Source organism: Myotis myotis, unplaced genomic scaffold, assembly GCF_014108235.1.
Source record: "Myotis myotis isolate mMyoMyo1 unplaced genomic scaffold, mMyoMyo1.p scaffold_m19_p_5, whole genome shotgun sequence".
Taxonomy (NCBI): Eukaryota; Metazoa; Chordata; class Mammalia; order Chiroptera; family Vespertilionidae; genus Myotis; species Myotis myotis.
The window spans coordinates 66497590-66518952 of record NW_023416357.1 but is presented as its reverse complement, the minus strand read 5'-3'; the positions used below and the strand labels follow the sequence as shown (position 1 = coordinate 66518952).

At 43.8% G+C, this 21363-nt stretch overlaps 1 protein-coding gene across 11 annotated transcripts in view; it reads left to right on the top strand.

Moving 5' to 3' along the window:
• The first annotated feature begins 3390 nt into the window (after positions 1–3390).
• Positions 3391–21363, top strand: part of EPB41L4A (erythrocyte membrane protein band 4.1 like 4A) — a 214602-nt gene continuing 196629 nt past the window's right edge. For 7 of the 11 annotated variants that reach the window (XR_004967774.1, XM_036310756.1, XM_036310760.1 and 4 more), the window contains exons 1-2: positions 3391–4011; positions 4372–4796. Coding sequence is in view for 7 of the 11 variants with exons in the window: in XM_036310756.1 (XP_036166649.1) it covers positions 4698–4796 (99 nt within the window). In the remaining 4 variants the exon portion in view is untranslated. Of the gene's footprint in view, positions 4012–4371; positions 4797–21363 lie in introns of those variants that run through there. The other 4 variants (XM_036310754.1, XM_036310752.1, XM_036310753.1 and 1 more) reach the window with 3 other exon arrangements.

Here is a 21363-nt window from a genome sequence, read left to right as displayed (position 1 = left end):
TAAACCAGGAATATTTCCCTTTAAAAATTGCTCTTTCTGATGTAATCTACTTGGCAGGGTCTTCAATACTCTTTCTTGACAGGCATTAATGACGTCATGATGGATGAGGTGGCGTAATGGGGAGGCTACTAGTAAAAAATGCACCTCTCCCTTTAAAAATTATTCATAGGTAATTAGGGACAACCTTTACTATTTTTTTGAAAGAGAATCTCTAGAGCAATGCTTCTCAAAGTGTGGTTTCCAATCAGCAGCATAAGCATCATCTGGGGACTTGTTAGGAATGCAAATTCCCAGGCCCCGCTCCAGGCCACAACTCTGGGGTTGGGGCTAGTAATCTGTGTCTTAACAAGTCTTCCAAGTGATTCTTCGGCATTGCCCTTGGTGTTTAAGTAATTAAGTTATTTACTTATTTTACTGTCAATGTTTTCAAGGCATTCTTTCCTGTTTCAAATTAGTTAACTTTCTGAAGTTTGGAAAATACAAAAAGGATAAAATATGACAGAAGACATGGATTGTTTAAAGACATCTTCCTAAACAGAATATAGTGCTTTAAACAGAATTCTGTATCTGGCGTTGTGAAGTGCATGTTTTAGCAGGGGACGGGGGCCTGTTTTATGTGAAATAAAATCGCTTTTTCCAGGATGAGAATTCCTACAGTCCTTCACAGATGGTCTACATATTTCCATAAAATTGTATCTACTCTCAGTTTGTTTGTCATTTGACTCATCTGCATAGGCTTATTATGACAAAATGTCATCTTAACCAAAGAAAATATTTTTCTAAAACATCTCTGAAAAGAGATCAAAGGTTTTAACACAGGCTTTAAAGAGACTGTATTATGTTATGCACATGTTGAAAAACTATATGATTTTTCCTAGGGGTAGGGGCGGTGGGATGTGTTTGAGTAATATCTTGTCAATCTGTTTCTCTGCATAGTCAGAAAAAGTCTTTCTCCAAAACTCTGTGGAAGATATATGTTTATATGTTCAACTTTTTAAGAAAGTGTCAAAGAGTTATCCAAAATGGTTGTACCATTTTACATTCCCATCAGCAGTGTAAGCAAACACAAACTTTCCCTCATTCTCACCAACAGTTGGTATGGTGATACGGGAGCTTGGTATGGTGGCCATTCTACTAGATCTGCAGGTGTCTCTTATGGTGATTTTAATACGAATTTCCCTAATCACTAATGATGTTGAGCATCTTCTTATGTGCTTGTTTTCCTTTTGTATATCTTCTGATCCAATTATTCCACTTTTTTTTTGAATTTCAAAAGAAATAAAATGTTCATACAAAGACATGGATCCTTGTTATAGACTGAATTGTGTCCCCGCCAAACTTATAGGTTGAATCTCTAACCCCCAATGTGTCTGTATTTGGAGATGGGGCCATTAAGGAAATAATTAAGATTAAATGAAGTGATACGGGTGGGGTCTTGATACAAAAGGTTAGTGTCCTCATAAGAAGAAACATCACAGAACTTGTGTTTTCCCCCACACTTCCCAACAAAGAAGCAGACATAGTGGGCTGGCAGCCACTTATAAGCCAGGGAGAGAGGTTTCACCAGAAAGCTACTATGCTGGCACCTGATCTTGGACTTGCAGCATCCAAAATTGTGAGAAAATATGTGTCTGTTGTTAAAGCCATCTAGTCTATGGTGTTTTGTTATGGCAACCTGAGCTTACTAGTACAATCCTCAGAGCAGGATTTGTAATATTTATATCATTTGTAATAGTGAAAAATTGGAAATTACACAAATAAATGGGTAAACAATTGTTGTAGGTACATATAAATGAATACTACTGAGCAATTCAAATGGATAAACAATTCATATACACAACATGGATAAATCTCAAAATAATTATGCTGAGCAAAACAAACCAGACCCCCCCCCCAAAAAAAAATAAAGAGTTGAGACCATGATTCCATTTGTATAACACTCTAGAAAATACAGAAAACCTAGTGACAAAAAGCAGATTGGAGGTTATCTGGGAAGTGAGGTGTGGCGAGGAGCAGAAGGAAGAAATCATAAAGTTACAGAAGGAAATTTTATGGGTGAAGGATATGTTTACTAGCTTGATTTTGGTGATGGTTTAATGAGTATATACACAGATCAAAATGTATCAAATTTTGCTTTAAATATAAGCAGTTTATTGTGTATCAATGGCTCATTAACATTGCTTTTATTTTAACTGGTGGAATCTTCCCATTATCTCTAGGAAACTCCAATTTTGTGTTAAATGGATTTTTTTCTTTTCTCCATCCCTGATAAAGAAATGGAAAAGGAAATGCCTCACTCAGAAAAGTTTGTCATATGTACAGGGCTTCATGGCTTTGTACTTTTCATTGTGAGGAGCCTGAAATGAAAAAAATTGCTGCCTCACCCCCAAACCCCCGCCTTTCCATCACCATTAAAGGTGAAACAAAAATCCCCAGAATCAAAGGACATAAATCAGGTGGCAACAAGACTCAAAACTGGAAAAACAAATTATTACACTTGGACCTACCTTTTGTTTTTGCAAACTAAGGAAGCTCTCCTGAATATGATGATAATGAATGAAAATCTGCTATGAAAATTTTCAATCCCTTTTGGCAATTTGTGTCTGGAGGATTATATTACAGAAAAGAAAAGCCTCCAGAAGCAAAGATGCTAAACCCAGAATAAATAAGGTGCCCGCTCATGTAACGCAAAATTTGGACAATACAACCCAAAGTTGAACATAGAATTTGATTAGAAACTCAAAAACTGCTTCTGTTTCACAGATAGCCTGGAAGATAAAGTAGTTTTGAGTCATAGCTTTATGTCAAGTTCATACCAAACATGGCAGGTTTGAATCGCACTTTGGGGGTTGTGCTCTCCATGTTGAGATGGAGCTGCTATTGCAGGGAAAAAGGCTTCCCACAGAAGGTTCTTTGTGGCAAATCACTATGGAAGGAAACTCCCTCCCAAGTCACAACTTGTTCATTTCCGGTCTACTGTGCCGCAGATGCCAGCTTTAAAATTTTTATTATTTTAAAGGTACTATTTTTAAGGCATTTTAAGCATTTTTTTGAGCTTTGGTTACCTAGCTTGGAATTCAAAACTATGTCTGATGCCAAAGCTCTTCTACTCTCTAAATACGAAATACAGAGTAGAGAAGTTTTCTGGGAGGCCTACCCTCAGCTCTGCTCCGTGTCCTCCCGCGTGTCTCCAGGAACCACGACGACGCGCATTAATTAACTCGAGGCTGGTTCCCAGCGGGAGAGCACAGATTGCACCTGCTGCGAAGGCCCAGCCTCTCGCGGCTCAGCTCGGGCTGTCTGTGCACGCACCTGAGGACCCACCAGGGGTCACTGCAGCCTCAGAGCTATTGTGCCCGCCGGTTCCGGACACGGCCGTCCGCGAGGAGGGCGTGGGACCAGGAGCGCGGAAAGCCAGGGTCCTAGCAGGAATGCGCCCAGCCCTCGCGAAGCCTGCCTCCCCGTCTCCCTGGGAAACGGACGCTGCGAGCGGGGCCGGGGCTCCCGGCGGCCTCGTGGCTCCGGCGCCCGGCGCGGTTCCCCGTGCGGACCTGTCGGCACTTCGCCATTAGACTACCTCCGCTCCGCCCTCCGCCCCCAGCCGAGACCCCGCCCAGAAGGGGCGCCCCGGGGTCGGCTGCTGGGCCCTCGCTTTGCTCCAGAGGTTTTTGCCGGCGCCGGGGCCCGACCCAGCAGTACCTGGGCTGCTCCCGCCCGGGGCGCCGCACCTCCAGCGTCGGTGAGAACTTTCCCCGGAGCCGCCGGGGCCTGGCGCCCCAGGGCGCACCCCCGCCCGCCCGCCCACCGCATTCCCAGCCTGGGGGCCTGGAGGCAAGTCCTTCGACTGCCCGGTTCTCTGAACCTCCCGGGGAAGCAGCCCTCCGCCGCGGCGCAGGGCATTCTCGAAGGGAGAGATTGAACTTGGCCCTACACGATCCTCCGAGATGAGCTCGGGGCTCCCCAGACTGAAGCCACACTGCGCGACGAGCTGACCTCTACTCACCGGTCTCGGTAGGAACCCGCCGCCCTTTCCGACCGTCTTTGGGCTTCTCGGTGCCGGCGGACTGGGGAAGGGATGATCCTGGCCACTGCCCCTGCAATGTTGCTGGGACGTCGTGGGTGCCCCCTGACACAAAGGAACAGCCTAGCGCTCCCCGTCAGCGGACCAGACTGGGAGTTGCGGGGTGGGATCGGAGCTGGAAGTGCGCACCCTCTGGGGACCCCGCAGGCTCGGGGGAGGTCGGTGCGTCGCGGCCGCGCTCGGGTGGTGCGCGGGTGGAGGGGTCTTTAGAGCTTCTAGGAGCTTCCAAGTCCGGGGAGGGCCTCGAGCTCTCGTCCCTCCCTTATCTTGCCCCTTGCCCCCATTGCCAGGAGACTTCTGTCGTCCCCAGGACTGCGGGAGGGGCCGCGGCGTCCCCGCCCTCGGAGGAGCCGGAGCCGCAGGATGCGCGGGGACGCGCCGCCGCCCTCCGCACCCAGTTCCGCTGGCGCTTCCCCGGCTGCTCCCGGGCGCTGATCTCCGGGCTTCTCCGCCCTCCTAGCCGCCCGCCCGCGCGGCGCTGGACCTCGCCGAGAGCCGCTCCTGTTGCCCTCGCCACGGCGCGGACAATAAACTAATGCCTCGTGCTTGAGGGGAGGGGGCGGCTCAGCGCTCGGGTCGCAGCTTTCTCGCCCGGCTGGAGACCGCCGCAGCCGACATGGGCTGTTTCTGCGCTGTTCCGGAAGAATTTTACTGCGAAGTTTTGCTCCTGGATGAATCCAAGTTAACCCTCACCACCCAGCAGCAGGGCATCAAGGTAGGCACAGGAAGGGGGCGTGTTCGGGGGTTTGGCAGCCGGGCGGGCTCGGGGGTCCCCGGCTTTGTGAGGGTTGTCCCGGGTCGCGGCGGCGACTGCCTCTCGGCGCGGTGGGAAGGAGCCGCAGCTGCCCCCTCCGCGCGCAGGTGGAGGGCGGACGTGCCAGTGTGGGTTAAGTTTGAGTCCCTTCGTAAAGGAAAGTAAGTTTGATGTCTCAGAGGATAGCCCACGCACCAACTCTCAGCTGCAATCCACGGTCCTGCAACTGAGGCCAGAAATCTTCGCAACACAGGTTTCCTCCCAGAGCATCTAGGCTAGGGCCTCCGCTGCAGCTCCCAAGGAGTATGTATATGGGCTGCACACAGTGTCGAAGGCACGCTCTCCCTAGGCCTTTCCTTGATAGTGTCTTTGGGGAAGCAAAAGAGTTCACGCGCTGAAACACATTTCTTGGGCGGTTGTGATTGTGTGGCCTGGCCGTGTAGTTCGGTATTGCTACGTTTCGACAGAAAATGATTTCCCTTTCTGCAAGCGAACCGGCTCCCCACATTGAAGCAAACGTTTCTCAGAGCGACTCGGGAATAACTGCTTCTGTGTGTAGGTCGTTGAAATGCAGTTACTACTGTTAACCTAGAGAACCCAAACAAAAAGGCTGGGAGATTGCAGAGACCCACTTCCTTAATTTTGCTGGGTTATCTCATAGAGTTGACTACCTGACGGAGGCGTCTGCGTGCCCTCGTTTTGCCCCAGGAACGATGTTACTACCAAGAGGTGGTCGGAATGGGGGAGCGGCTTGTTTTGTTTTCTTTTCTCCTTCACTTTTATGTCGCAGGCATTTTAGATAACTCAGCAGCCAGTCTGGTGAAGGGAAGCGGCTCCCTCCTCCTCCCCAGTAGAGCTGGGCGTCTGAGAAATCAGATTCAGGCTGGCCAGTGTCCTTTCCTAGTCTTGTCATCTCAGCAGTTAATCCTCACGCCGTTGGCCCTGGGCATTTCCTTATGTGATTCGGTTTTTACATAGCTTTATGTGCTTTACAGTCACTGCTCATGGCCAGAAGCGTCAGCTTTGATATGACCATTCTTGGGGTACAGAATTCTCAGTTCCCAGGTGTCATTCTTTTACAAGAAAAAAGGGCAAAAATGACCAGTTAAAGCCACAAGATAGTTAACCCTTTCCTTTAGAAAATTGTTTTGAATATTGTGTCCCCAGTAATTATAATAAGCAAAAGTCAGTCATATTCTCATTTGCTATATCCCTTGAAGGTCAGTAAAATACTTTGAGGGAGGGGGAGGTGTTCATTTTATATTTTCAACTTTTCTTTATGTTCCAAAATACCTCCTCTCCCCAAGTGAAATCAGTAAAAGAACTTACAAGATTATGTGACATTCTTTGGTGTATTGCGCAAATAAAATAGGCAGAAATGACAAACACATCTTAAATGTTTGATAATACATAGATTCTCTTTGGCTTGGGGATAGAAACGATTAGAAAAAAAATAACCAATGATCTGATGCTGAAACAACAAAGAAATCTTTCTGAAGTGCAAAGTCTAAAGTCATCTGGAGTGTGAGCTTCCTGTTTAATCATGAAAGCATACTCCTGTCAGCTGTGGAGCATGTACATTATTCTGTCAAGAGAGCAGTCAAGACTTGGGATCAAATGGAATAATTTTGTCAAAAAAAACATGAATCAAAAATCCTGGTCCATAATTACTTTTTATAGCCTGATGGTGTTTACCGTGCTTTATAAATAGGTTGAAGAGTGGTGAGTGATTCAAATGCAATAGCAACTTTATAATGCTGTTATGTTGGATAGATTCCATTTAAATAAACAATAATTTAAACAGGTTTTTTGTTGAAAGTAATCATTTTGCAACAGGCTTGGCCTCTTTTAGTGTCACAAAAGCATGCCACAATTATTTTGATGGCCATTGTGTAACACAGATGTCTGCTGAAGTTAACCACGTTATCTGTAACTACCATGCTACTATAAAATGCATGTGTTAAGCACCTATCTACTTGTGGTAGGTACTAAATTAAACACATAAGCATATTTGTGTTTAATATATGAATAATGACCATTCTTGGTGTACAGAATTCTCAATTCCCAGGTATCATTCTTTTACAAGAAAAAGGGGCAAAAATGACCAGCTTCCCGAATGTAGAAGGTATTCAAATATTGAATGATTATATGTATAGTTTGTATGTTATTATCCTGTATATACCTGGCATTTTTAAACTCTTACTTTAGTTCGTAAATGAAATAGTCAACAATTACTTCAAAGTTAATAGTATAATAGTTGCTATTATAGTGGCCTCCTCCTGCTATAGTACAATTGATAATTTTGATTATCCCTAATTAAAGTCAAAGTTAAGCATATGTCAATTAGCCTATTTCCCCCCTAAAATTAATAGAAAAATATTTTTGTTTTTCAAAAGTATCCTATATAATAAAAGTCTAATATGCTAAGTGTCTGATTGTTTGTTCAACCAGTCGCTATGATGCACACTGACCACAGGGGGCAGATGCTCTGACTTGTAGGTTAGCTTGCTGCTGGGGTCCAGACAATTGGGACTGGGTGTGACGGGCCTACATGCCCTGGAGCCCTCCCACAGACCCTCCCTGGCCCCGATCATGCACTGGTGGGGTCCCTTGGCCTGGCCTGCACTGTCTTGCAATCCAGGACCCCTTGGGGGATGTCGGAGAGCCAGTTTCCACTGATCCCCACAGGCCAGTGCACCGGGCCTCTAGTTTCCTAATAATTATTTTGAGATGACCCTTTTGTCCATTCTATCTCAAATAAAATGAAGACAGCTAATTTTGCATTAAAATTATATTCACATATTTCATCCCTTAATGGAAGGAGTTTTACTGATTCCTGATAGTTACTTAAGAATTTGTTTGTATTACTCTTATAATAATTCCTTGTGAGTTAAAAAGGATTAATTTAAGTAGGAGTGTGAGAGAAGCTTTATAAAACTCGTTTTTCCTTGTGTACCATTTTGAAAAACACTCTTTGGATTTAAGTGCCAAATTACAAAGTTGGTTATGAAGTGATTTTCTGCAATTTAGATCAAAGATCTCATCGACTTAGGAAAAAATCCATGTTTGTTCCCATGGAAAGCAATTCATTTTGAAGACAGTAGTTACACATCTTATATGTTAAGAATTTAAATGGGAAGTGTTTTCTTTTTTTTAATTAAAAAAAAATAATCAGTCCTTGCCCTAGGCAATTTGGATCAGTGGATAGAGGGTCCCAGGTTCGAGTCCGGTCGTTCTGCCATTCTCTCTATTTGCATGCTCCTCCCTGGCCTAGGCCCTGGTTGGGGCTCATGCAGGAGGCAACCAATAGATGTTTCTCTCTGTCTTTCCCTCTCTTCTACTCTCCCTAAAAATCAATGGAAAACTATCCTCGGGTGAGGATTAACAAAAAACAAAACAAAACAAAAAATAATCAGCCAATTCTGCGTGGCTCAGTGGTTGAGTGTTGACCTGATAACCAGGAAGCCATGGTTTGATTTCTTTCAGGGACATGCCCAGGTTGTGGGCTCGATCCCCAGTAGGGGGCATGCAGAAGGCACCCAATCAATGATTCTCTCTCATCATTGATGTTTCTATCTCTCTCTCCCTTCCTCTCTTCCAATAAAAAAAAAAATATATTTTTAAACAAATCAAATTTCCAGTTATAAAAACAGTTATGGGGTGTAAAGTACAGCATAGGGAATATAGTCAATAATGCTGTAATAATTGTATATGGTGTCAGATGGGTACTAGACTTATTGGGGTGATTACTTCATACGTTATATAGTCTAATCACTATATTGTATACCTGAGGTTAATATATTGTGTGTCAACTGTAATTGAAAAATTTAAAAATCAGAAAAATAAAACATATCTTTATATTCATACTAATGTTATGTAGAAACTTGCTTTAGAGGTAATCTCACCTTGAAAACAGGAAGTCTTTTTCATGCAATTTGTAGTTTGAGTCCTATCCAAGATTTAAAAACCTAGGTTTATATAAACTGGAAGCTGTTACTTGTGTGTTGAGCCCCACAATAGCTTCTAGCTATTTGTTCTCTGCTGCTATCTCTGTTGTTTATTCAAGTTAAGAATTTCTGCTGTGGTTGGTCTCTTGGTTTGAGTAATGTTTGTTCAGGGAAACTTTTGTTATGTCCTTCGTAGTTCTTTGTCCTGGTGGAGGTAGAGATCTTTCTTTCTGTTCTCTTTAGAAGCAAAACTTTATATGGCTCAGACTACCTTTATAGGTTGTCATTTGATTAGTAAAGATTTTCAGGGGGGAAAATCACCAGCTTTGGTTATAAATTTAGTTTTGAAAATTGCTGGTGCAAATATGACCTAGATTAGTATTTTCATTTTAGCAAAATTTTAGTCCTCTGAGTAGTAATATAGTAACCACTGAAGTGCTCATTTCCCCCTCAAGAGTATTTGACTAAATGAAACCAATATAATAACAAGATGGAAATTCCGTTAACTTTTTTAAGGCTTTATTGAAATACTAGAGGCCCGGTGCATGGAATTTGTGCACAGGTAGGGTCCCTATGCCTGGCCAGTGATTAGGGCCGATCTGTGAGGCGATTGGGGGGCCCCTGCTGGCACCTGCCTTGGCCAGCCTGGCACTGCCCGCTCGCCAACCCCGCCTCCCACTGCCGCCTCTGGTTGCCTCCCTCTGTGGGGCAACCAGCGGGGCGATCAGGGAGCCCCTGCTGGCACTTGCCTTGGTTGGCCTGGGGCCTGCGGGCTGGGAGCAGCTCCTGCATTTAGTGTCTGCTCCTTGGTGGTCAATGTGCGTCATAGCAACCTGTCCTTCCATTGGTCATTCCGCCATTCTCTCGATTTGCATATTAGGCTTTTATTATATAGGATACCATACAATTTGCACAGTTAAAGTATATACAGTTCATTTGTTAACTTTTAAATGAAGTTATTTTCTAATCATCCTGAGTTTCCTGAGGGAATATTGTGAGTGAGTTTTGATGCTTTGATCAGAAGCTTCCTAATAAACTAGAAAAACAATTAGAAGGGGGGAGCTTAAATTATATTCCTCTCCCTTACCGAGAAGTGTGATTTTCGTTCCATTTGGACTGGTAAAGAGAAATCTAAGAAGACTGGGAAAAAGTGAAAAGCAACAGTTCTTCACAAATTGCATTATGTAAATACTTATATATTTGATATCAAACACATAAGTATAGAGTCAGAGACCTTATTAACATAGGTTGAAGCAGGTAATCATACACCAGCATTTCGTTAATGTAAGATTGTCTGGGGGTTCTTGATTGCTTAGTAAGTTACGTGTGACTGGGATAGAGGTACCCCTCTGCTCCCCTGCATCTAGATTTCTAGAATTCAAGTATGATATTCGTATTGTGGCCGTTTAAGATGACCTAGTATATAAATGCTTCCTCAAATATATTTTTGGGTTTTTAAAAAATGATTTAAAGTATTTTTTAGCTTCCTGAGGTCTAATTGATAAATGACATTGTAATATAAAGTGTCCAAGCTGATGATTTGATACATACATTGAGTGACCAGATTATTATGACCACCTGACGTTTGTAGGCAAATTAGCTATAATTTCGCGCTGACATTGCTAGAGGGCCAGATCATTATAAACGTCTGAATAGCACAACATACCTAAGTATCATTGCTGATCAAGTTCATCCTATCATGTTGATGGCGTGTCCCAATGGAGGTGGCTTCTTCCAACAAGACAATGCGCCATGCCACGGTGCTCGTATTGTGCAGGAGTGGTTTCAAGAACATGAGGGAGACTTTACCTTGCTTAGGTGGCTCCCACAATCACCAAATCTCAATCCAATTGAGCATTTGTGGGATGAAGTTAAAAGAGCCATCAGGCAGCTGGTTCCACAACCATCAAATCTCACAGAACTGGACAGTGCTATTCATCAGGCATGGTGTCAGATTCCTCGCATCACCTTTCAACATCTCATGGAGTCAATGCCAAGAAGAATTGCCGCAGTATTGAAGGCAAAAGGTGGCCCAATGAAGTACTGATGGGGTGGTCATAATAATCTGGCCGGTCATAATAATCTGGCCACTCAGTGTATATGCATTGTAAAAGGACCCCACCAAGTTAACACATCCATCACCTCACATTTTTTTAATGTGTGTGTTTTTTTAATTGATTTCAGAGAGAGGAAGGGAGAAGGAAATAAATAGAAACATTAATGATGAGAGAGAATCATTGATTGGCTGCCTCCTGCACGCCCCCTATTGGGATTGAGCCTGCAACCTGGCATGTGCCCTGACCGGGAATTGAATCATTACCTTTTGGTTCATGGGTCGATTCTCAACCACTGAGCAACACCAGCTGGGCTATTATCTTTTTTGTTGACGTTATTGAGAACACCTAAGTTGTCAAATATAGTAACCATGTTGTACATTAGCTCCTCAGACCTTAAGTGCCCCCTCAATTTTACAAGAAGTTGTTTTTTTTTTGAAAGTGTTTAAAAATAATTTAATGGGGAGAGCATTGTTACCTCCAGCAGCTAGCTAATGGCTGCCCTTCTCCAGGTATTTCTAATTTCCTTAACTGAAGGTGGACCACACTTTTTGCAGCCCCATTAATATAATTATTCTTGAATTCTATAATGTTTAGCTTGAACTAACTTTGACCTAGACTTGAACTAATGCAGAGCATTTGTTGCTTTTGAACATTGGTGGTGTCTTACCCCATTCAGGTTGCAATAACAAAATACCACAGACTGAGTGACTGGTAAACAAGATAAATTTATCTTTCATAGTTCTAGAGGCTGGAAATCTGAGATGAGGATGCCAGCATGGCCAGGTGAGGGCCCTCTTCCTGGTTGAAAGCTTCTTGTAGCCTCACATGGCAGAAGGGCGAGGGAGCTTTGTTGGGCTGGCCCTTTTTCATAGGGGCACGAATCCCAAAGACCCCATCTCCTAGTGGAGATTAAGTTTCCAACATATGAATTTGGGGGAGGGGGTGGACACGAACATTCAGAGTTAAATTTAAATTGCAGGTACAAAAGCCCAGACTCTCCATTAGCCATGTGGACAGTGGTTTGCTATTTTTAATAAGACACTTATAAACAAGATAGGAAGCTCATGTTTTCTTCGATAGTTTGCATCAGATTGTATCTCAGAATAAGGCCAGACAGTTCTTTGTTGTGGTAGGCTGTTCGGTCCATTGTGAGATACTGAATAGTACTCGCAGCCCCTAGCCATGAGCTGCCGGTAATTCTTCTTGCCCAGATGTTGCCAAATGTCCCCGATGGGCAAAATCACCTTTGGTTGAGAACCATTGCCATAGAGACTAACAGCTTCCTTTATTCGTGTGCGTTTGGTGCTCAGCCTTTTGCACTGGATGCAGGCTAACTTTTGGTGGTCTTTCTTTTTTCTTTTTGGAGGGGTAGTCATGTACCTTTTATATATGTCAGGGAAAACAATATATGTCAGTGTGTTTAACCTGCTTAATATTCTAATACTAGGAGCAATATAATAAGTGATTAAAAGCATGGACTCTGGAATCAGACCAGCTAGGTTTAAATTTTCACCCCACTGATTACTTACTAGCTGTGGGACTTTCAGGAAGATATTTATCTTCTCTGAATCTCAGTCTCTCCAACTGTAAAATGATGCTCTCTTCATCCCTTCCTTCTTCTTCTTTTAGTGACTCATTTCTTCTACAGATAAAGTCCAAACTTCATGGTTTGTGTTAGCACCCTACCTGATGTAGCCCTGCCTACCCAAATGACCTCTCTGTGCACATGTGGCACTGCCTGGTCTCCCAAACATATCAGACTCTCACATACCTTTATGCATGGGGTTCCCACTGAGTGGGGTACCCTTTTGCCTTTCCCTAAGCACACACTCATCTGAACTCATCCTTTTGACACTTCAATCATGTGTCCCATCTGCTAGAAAGCCTTCAACACAACCTGACCAGGCAGAGTTAAGCACTTGTCAGTGCTTCACACACATCCTGTTACTGCACATACCACACTGCAGGCATTATTTTTGGGCACATCTGTCTCCTCCAGCAGCCTGCAAGCCCCTACCTGGGATCTGCAGCAGCCAGAGCTGCCTGCCTCATGTAATAGAAGCTTCTTAGCTATCATTTGAATAGAGGAATGATTGGAGTGTTGCAGTTGGAAAAGACCATATTGAAAATCTTCTGGATAATGAGGATCATTACATTTTTACTAGAAAAGATCCCAGAATTAAGTGAATCTCACTGTGAAAAATCTGTTGCCAAGATACTCTAGTTTTTATATTGGTAATGGGTAGAAAATGAGATGATGCCGTGGATGGTGCATGTAGCACATTGAAATGCTGACGAGCAGCTGTTTCAGAAAACACGAGCCACAGCGTTTTTGTATTGGAGAGGTAGCTACTGAGTCTTTCTTTTTCTTTCGTTTTGGAAAATATAACTTACCCCTTGCAACTTGAGAGTCTTTTGGATGAAGGGCCTATTTCAAGAATGGAGAACAGATTCTCATGCTTTAATTGCTTTTCTCCCTTGTCTCCTACTCTATGAACTGTCTGAGAAAGTGTCTGTTAGTTTTGCAGTGTGGGTTTACACAACCAGGGACCCTTGGTGTAATTTTTAATTTTGCTGTATCACCCATTTTATTCTTGAAGCTGCACAAATCTCATTTGACACTGCTCTAAGGCTTAATGGAAAAGGCAGTGTCAATAAATTAAATATTGGTTTTTTATGACAAGTGATAAGTTTTTCATTCCGATGCACAGTGTATTTTTCTGCAGGCCTACTGTAATCGTGGCAGGTCAGATAGAAGATTTGCCATGGCCCCTCCAGCGTTTCTGAGAATGATTGCTTTGTCTCCAATATTTTAGCCACAAGTAAAGCCCATAAGTAAGACTCCTGGTCGGTCTGCTTTGGGTTGTAATGAGTACACCTGTTATTTGCTCTGCCTCATCAGATTTCTTCTAATGCTCCTATATTAAGATTAACCAGGTATCTGTTATTACTTGTTTAGGTATAGACTAGGTGTTTCTTAGATCAGGAGACACCAGTTTAGTTTGTGACTCAAAAAGCCTGTCGCCGAAACCGGTTTGGCTCAGCGGATAGAGCGTCAGCCTGCGGACTGAAAGGTCCCAGGTTCGATTCTGGTCAAGGGCATGTACCTTGGTTGCAGGCACATCCCCAGTGGGAGATGTGCAGGAGGCAGCTGATCGATGTTTCTCTCTCATCGATGTTTCTAACTCTCTATCCCTCTCCCTTCCTCTCTGTAAAAAATCAATAAAATATATTTGAAAAAAAAAAAAAAAAAAAAAGCCTGTAACTACACTTCAGAGAGTCTGTATCATTCTCAAAAATGGGGATTGCATTCCTGTGCCCTCTCAGCCATGTGTGTATTTCCTGTTTTGTTTTGTTTTCTAAGTGGAACAGCCACTCTTTCTTAATGCTGCCTATTGTTAATAATCAATTTCCCTGTAACTGAGTGCTCTTGCCAAGAAATTCCTAATAATCACTGAAGACATGAAAGGGCCTGGCAGGGCTTGCAAACGTGTGAGCAGTTTGTTTTCAAGGAGATTGACATGCCTAAGGGGAGGTAGAACAAGAGAGATGGTGGCAGGCTAGGAAAACCGAGAGGTGCTGAGTGCTAGCCCCCATGGACAGTAACCAAGGGGTCAGATGGCAGGGCTGGAATCAGCGAACCGAGACCGAAGAGGAAACCAAATGCAACAGGAGATTGTTGAGAAACAGCATGTACAGGAGAAAGCACAGTCGTAATGCTGAGAGTTCCTCACTTTGGGAGGATGGTGTCCCAGAAGTTGGTGAGAAAGGGCCTTGTGTAGAATACAGTTTTCCATATAGTGTGACACGAGAGAGGGTCAGGTAGGTTCCTGAGCTAGCCCACCGAGACCATCTGAGTGTTTAAATCATTCAAGTCCCACCTTGCCCTTCATTTAGAGCTGTGTTTGAGAAGCAGATGGGAGCCTCTCTGCCTTAATTGTCACTTGTCAAAATTGGTTTTTCTCTACCATCCTCACTGCTCCCACTTCAGCCCAGGCCCTCACACTTCACACCTAAACCAGCCTCCTAAAGGCAGGGGTGGGGTGGGGTGGGGAGGGGTGTGGGGTGGTGCTGTGTGATCACTTTCAATCTCTCTTGTCCCACATTCTGGCCCTGCATTTAAATCCTGGTCTGCCATCCTAACTAGTTTGGCTCAGTGGATAGACTCTATCCACTCTATCCGATAGAGCTTCGGTCTGCGGACTGAAAGGTCCCAGGTTCGATTCCGGCCAAGGGCATGTACCTTGGTTGCGGGCACATCCCCAGTAGGAGGTGTGCAGGAGGCAGCTGATCGATGTTTCTAACTCTCTATCTCTCTCCCTTCCTCTCTGTAAAAAATCAATAGAATATATTAAAAAAAAAATAAATCCTGGTCTGCCATGAAATCACTGGTCTTGTGATTAGTCAAATGACTCAAATGACTCTTCTTGGAACTAGCCTCCCTTTCTTCATTTACAAATTGAGGGGCATGATACCTGCCTCGTAGGATGATTTTAAGAATTTGAGAAAAGAATTTAGGCACATAGGATAAAAGTTGCCCAATAAAAAGTAGCTATTACTACGTATGGTCTATTATTTGCTAATAAGTTCTTCCTAAATTCTAATTTGGGGTATCTGATCTCCCATCCCTGCCCAGAGAGAGGCTGGCTCTCTGAGGCACATGGGTGGCTGTTAGAAGTGAGGGAGCATGGTGGTTTGATGTTCGTAGAGACTAGTGACATGTACTCCTGTGTTTTTTTCTAAGTGTTTTATGGCATTTGCTCTCACATTTAGGTCCATGACCCATTTGTCATTTGTTTCCATGTGGATAGCCGGTTGTCTCAGTTCATTTGTTGAAAGGACCATTTTCTCCCCATTGAATTGTCTTGACACCCTTATTAAAAACCAATTGACAATAAGTGTGAAGATTCATTTCTGTACTCTCAGTTCTAGTCCATGCCTATCTTTATGCATCTTGTTTGTGTTTACTAGTTCCTTAGTACTGGATGTGTGTGTAATTCAGCAGAGAAAGCACTCCCAGTTAAAACAGATTTAACATTTAATATTTTGAGAAACTTAAATATAGCAGGCTAATTTTTAAGTTGATAATTTTGTATGGCCTGGGAATGATGTTATAAATATTCAAATGGTCCTTGCCAGCAAACATAGTCTGTTTTACCGTCAGTTCAATCCTTAAGAACCAGTGCCAGGCACATGGTGGTGCTCAGTGAATTTTAGATATGCTGCTGCTATTGCTTTGGTAACTTGAAACCTTGAATATTTTGATTTCCAGAAACTTTTCTACATAAGCTCTGAGTGTTGCTAAATACATTGTGGAAAGGATTTGCCTTTGGTTCTTGCAGACTCTTTCTGTAAATTCCTTGGTGGAGAGCTGGAAAAAGTATATTTGTATATGTTTTATGAATAACAGTTTTGATATTCATATCAAGCACAGGGGTGGGGAGCATCTGGCCCAAGGGCCGCAGGAGGCCCGTAAAATCATTTGGTCTGGCCCGGGCCAAAGCACTAGGGGTGAGTTAATTAAATGTTTGACTAAACATAGCAGGCTAATTTTTTTGGTGTGTGATTTATTTATTTTTTAGCAGGCTAATTTTTAAGTTGATAATTTTGTATGGCCTGAGAAGGATGTTATAAATATTCAAATGGTCCTTGGCAGAAAAAAGATTCCCCACCCCTGGTAGCATGTTAGAAACCTGTTACCTTGAAACATTGAGGAATTGCTGGAGATTTGTCCTGTACAGTGTTTTCCTCCTAGGAAAATAATTCAGTTCTAAACACATACACCCTCCCCACCCTTCGTGACTTTCTTTCAACCGTGAACTTCCAGGATTCCTAGAAGGATTGCAGGGTAAAGCCAACGTAACAACGACGGCTTTATGGAATTGGACTAACATTCCTAGGACTGAGGGAAATTGTAGTAATTCTTAGTGGCACTGAAGCTGGCATAATATAAGTTTTACAGCTTTGTCTGGATTGTACATTCTACACGCCTGTGGTACTCAAACACCGGAAAACCCCACTAGATGTTCAGGCTATCGGCAGTACGTTTTCCCTCTGTGAAGAAAATCCCAATAGTGCCATAGCATGACAAAATCTTTCCCACAAACCAGTGTCTACTTGCCATTGCCTTTTCTTGCCAGCCACTCATTCTTTTGCCTGATAGTTCAGTTGTCTGATTCTCTGCACCAGACCCGTGTGTGGTCACATGCCCTTCGTTATTTCATTCCCATGATGCTGCCTGAGAATGCAACAGACACAGGGGGAGAATGTGGAAGAGATGGCATAAATTACAACCAATTGGATTTCACTTGTAACAGAAAGTTCGACCTGGCATCGGAACCATCTAATTCTCCCATTCTCCTGACGAGGGAACAGGGACCCGGTGAGAGGCAGTGATTGGCCAGAGCCCAGCACGTGAGACTAGAACCCTGGCTCTTGGTTTCCCACCTGGTCATTTTCTCAGTGCTTACCCACCTTCAATTTCTTTGCAGCATGCCAGGGAGGAAGGCTGAAAGCTGATTAGAGAGGGAGAGGTCAGAATTTGTTGAAAATCATTTAGGTTTACTGCTAATTCCATCTCCTCCCAGGCTCCCAACCTCTTCCTGTTCCCTCCCCACTGCTCCTTTTAAATCAAGTCTTTATAGGCCTATGACCTGACCTGATTGTATTCTGCAGCCTTGACATTTGGATTTGTAGAATTCGTTCTGGGTAGATTATATAAGGGAGAGATCATTTTGTCTCAGGGACTTTATTTATTTATTTATTTATTTATTTATTTATTTATTTATTTTTCCTCCAATTTAGAAAAGAGTTTGCCTATGTGGAACTTCTTTTCAGAACAATGTTTATTGCATTACATTTTAATTTGTTGGCTTTTTTTGGAAAATGCATGTTAATCTAAAAAGTCTAGAATTTATTTAGTTTCAGAGCTCATATCACTCAGTTTTTCCCTGGTCTTTATTTTGTTAAGTCCCTATATGAATTCTTACAGCTCCATCCTAAATCTCTCTCCAGGAAAGAAAATTAAAAACTGATTAGTGATTCTTCTTATTGCTCTGGGGAGGGTGCGAAAAAAAAAAGCAGAAAGGTAAAATTGCTCTTTCCTTGAAAGGTTTCAGATGGGCCAATCATCAGGAGGCCAATAGATCTTTTCCCCTGATAATAGTTATTTTGTGCTTCTGTTACTGTTTACATGGGCACTGGGGGATGTGCAAAATTTCCAGAATTCCTCAGAGAGCCAGCTTCTTTTTCTTTCAGACGCACACTGTGTTTACATCATGTTCTAGGGCAATTATTTGATAATAAATAGGTTTTGAGTGTGAGGGTTTAATGGGTCTCTAGACCCGTGGTGGGCAAACTGCGGCTTGCCAGCCATGTGCGGCTCTTTGGCCCCTTGAGTGTGGCTCTTCCTAAGCCTTACGAGTACCCTAATCCTATCTAATAAAAGAGAAACATGGTAATTGGCGTACGACCGCTACCCTTCCCATTGGCTAATCAGGGCAATATGCAAATTAACTGTCAGCCAAGATGGTGGCCGGCAACCAGGCAGCTTGAAACTAACATGAGGCTTGCTTGCTTCCGTGACGGAGGACTCCAACGTTCCCCGCCTGCCGCTGCAGGCCTCTGAGCTGGCAGTTTGAAACATAGTTACAAAAATAGAAGCTAAACAAAACCCCAGAAACCAGCTTTCAGCTAGCCGGGATCTCAGACCTGGAGTTGATACAGAGTTTCGATTGTAGAACCTAAACAAACCAGATACCTGCTTTCAGGAGCTGAGGCCTAAGAGCTGGAGCCTCAGAGCTAAAGCTGGCCCAGAATAAAAAAGAAAAAAAAAAGAAAAAAAGGAGCAGTTGGGAGCTTCAGTCCCAGCCTGAAAACAGCCCTCAGCCCCTCACCCAGACTGGCCAGGCACCCCAGTGGGGACCTCCAGCCTGAAGGGTGTGTGACCAGCTACAAACAGCCATCATCCCCTCATCCAGGCTGGCCAGACACCCCAGTGGGGACCCCCACCCTGATCCAGGACACACTTCAGGGCAAACCAGCCAGCCCCCACCCATGCACCAGGCCTCTATTCTATATAGTAAAAGGGTAATATGCCTCCCGGCACCGGGATCAGCATGACAGGGGGCAGCGCCCAAACCCCCTGATTGCCCTGCAGCTCTGTTTGTGACAGGGGGCAGGGCCACAACCTCCCTATCGGCCCTGCTCTGTTCCTGACAGGGGAAGGTGCCCCAACCCCCTGATCGGCCCTGCTCTGTGCCTGATGGGGGGAACTCCCCAACCCCCTGATGGGCCCTGCTCTGTGCATGACAGGGGGGAGCTCCCCAACCCCCTGATGGCCCCTGCTCTGTGCGTGACAGGGGGTGGCGCCGCAACCTCCCCATCGACCCTGCCTTGAGTGTGACAGGGGGCGGTGCCTCAACCCCCCAATCGGCCCTACCCTGAGCATGACTGAGGGTGGCATCGCAACCTCCCAATCCACCCTGCTCTGTGCATGACAGGGGGCGGCGCCCCAATTCCCCAATTGGCCCTGCTCTGAGCCCGACCAGGGGCTGCACCTAGGGATTGGGCCTGCCCTCTGCCACCCGGGAGCAGGCCTAAGCCAGGAGGTCGTTATCTCCCAAGGGGTCCCAGACTGCGAGAGGGCACAGGCCGGGCTGAGGGACCCCCTCTCCCCCCCAAGTGCACAAATTTTTGTTCACCGGGCCTCTAGTTAAGTTAATAACAATATACCTACCTATATAGTTTAAGTTTAAAAAATTTGGCTCTCAAAAGAAATTTCAATCGTTGTACTGTTGATATTTGGCTCTGTTGACTAATGAGTTTGCCGACCACTGCTCTAGACCAATGCTATGTATCTGTAATTGTAGGTATGTATTTGTGAACTCAGTTCTACAATAATTTATTCAGAGCTTATTGTGTACCTGGGAGCTTCCAGTTTTCTGGTGGGGATGATGAAAAAGAAGGAAGATTCTTGTTTGTAAGAAGTTTAATTTTTTTTTTTTGTCAGACTTTTTTTTTAGGAGTTTAATTTTTAAGTGGAAAGGTTTAGTTATAAAACAACAGAGTACAATACAAGGCAATTTATATCAAGTATTGAGTTATATTGTGGAAATCCTAAGAGCTACAAAAATTCTGGAAAGAAATCCTATTTCTTATATGTCAAGGTGGGGTTAATCAGGAAACGTGTTTTAGGAAAACTGAATACAGGTTCTCAGTGCCTTATCTGAAACCCCTGGGGCCAGGTGTGTTCTAAGATTCAAAATTTTTCAGATTCCAGCAAGGTGATGTATATATACCACTCATAATACAGTATCTCTGGCCAGGACTGGGGTGGTACGTTCTAAAACAAGCACATTAATACTCATACAGCTCATCAACTGTATATCCACAATAGGTGGGGATGAATAGAGACTCTTAACTAGGCTCACCATCCCCAGATGACCTGGGTATAGCTTAAGTGCAACCTCCTGAGAGACCCTGAACCTGAATCCTCCAGTTAAGCCGCTCCTGGATCCCAGACCCACAGGATCTGGAGGTGAGTTTGTTCCTTTAAGTTGCTAAGTTTGGATATAACCTGCCACATAGCAATAGATAACTAATACTGGGACAAAAGCTGTTATAAACTAGCACAAGGCTACTTAGAGTCTCTATTTATCCCCACTTACTGTGGATATACAGTTGATGAGCTGCATGAATATTAATGTGCTTGTTTTAGAAAGTACCACCCCAGTCCTGTCCAGTGATAATGTGTAATGAATGCTATATATGCCACATTACCTTGTTGGAATCTGCTTAAAAAAAAATTTTTTTTTTTTTAATGTCAACCTTCATTTACAGCTCTTCAAAAATTTGGAGGTCATAGCTGAAAATAAATCCCTTTTCATTTCTGGTGGTATGGTAGTCAGCTTGCCTGTTCAATTTAGATAATCTTGGTCACTTGAAGATATATTTTTTAAAAAGGAAGCTTAGATTTGGGGAACTGGGAGAATTTACTCATTAAAATTCCTTGTAGAGTAAATTATGAGTAAAAAAATGAAGATTTGCAATTTTTCTGTTAATTTTAGTGATGAAGACACTGAGTTTATTATGATGTAGTCTTTGTAAGAATCAGAAGAGCCTTTTTTTGAGTCTCAAGAGATCTTTAATAAATCATTATTTCCTAGCCTCTTTGTCCCACAAACCCTGAAGAACTTTCCCTTAGACTGCCTTGAAGCCATTCCCTGCACCCGGGAGAGCAGGCTGTGACGGTGTCATGGAAACATCAGTATTGACACAGGCATGATGGGGACTCCCAAAGAGTAAGGCTGTAAAGGAAACCAGAGCCCAGGCTGACAGCACATCAGGTTCCGCAGGTCACACATTTCCTTTGTGAATGATGGTGAAGAAACTTGGGCTTCTTGTATGTTTTCAGGTTAAAAATCCTTGAGTTTTCCTCCTACTTGAAAATGCTACACTGTGTGTGTGGGGGGTGGGGATGGGGGTGGGGGGCGTCCGCACGCGCCAAGTGACCTAACATTTAAA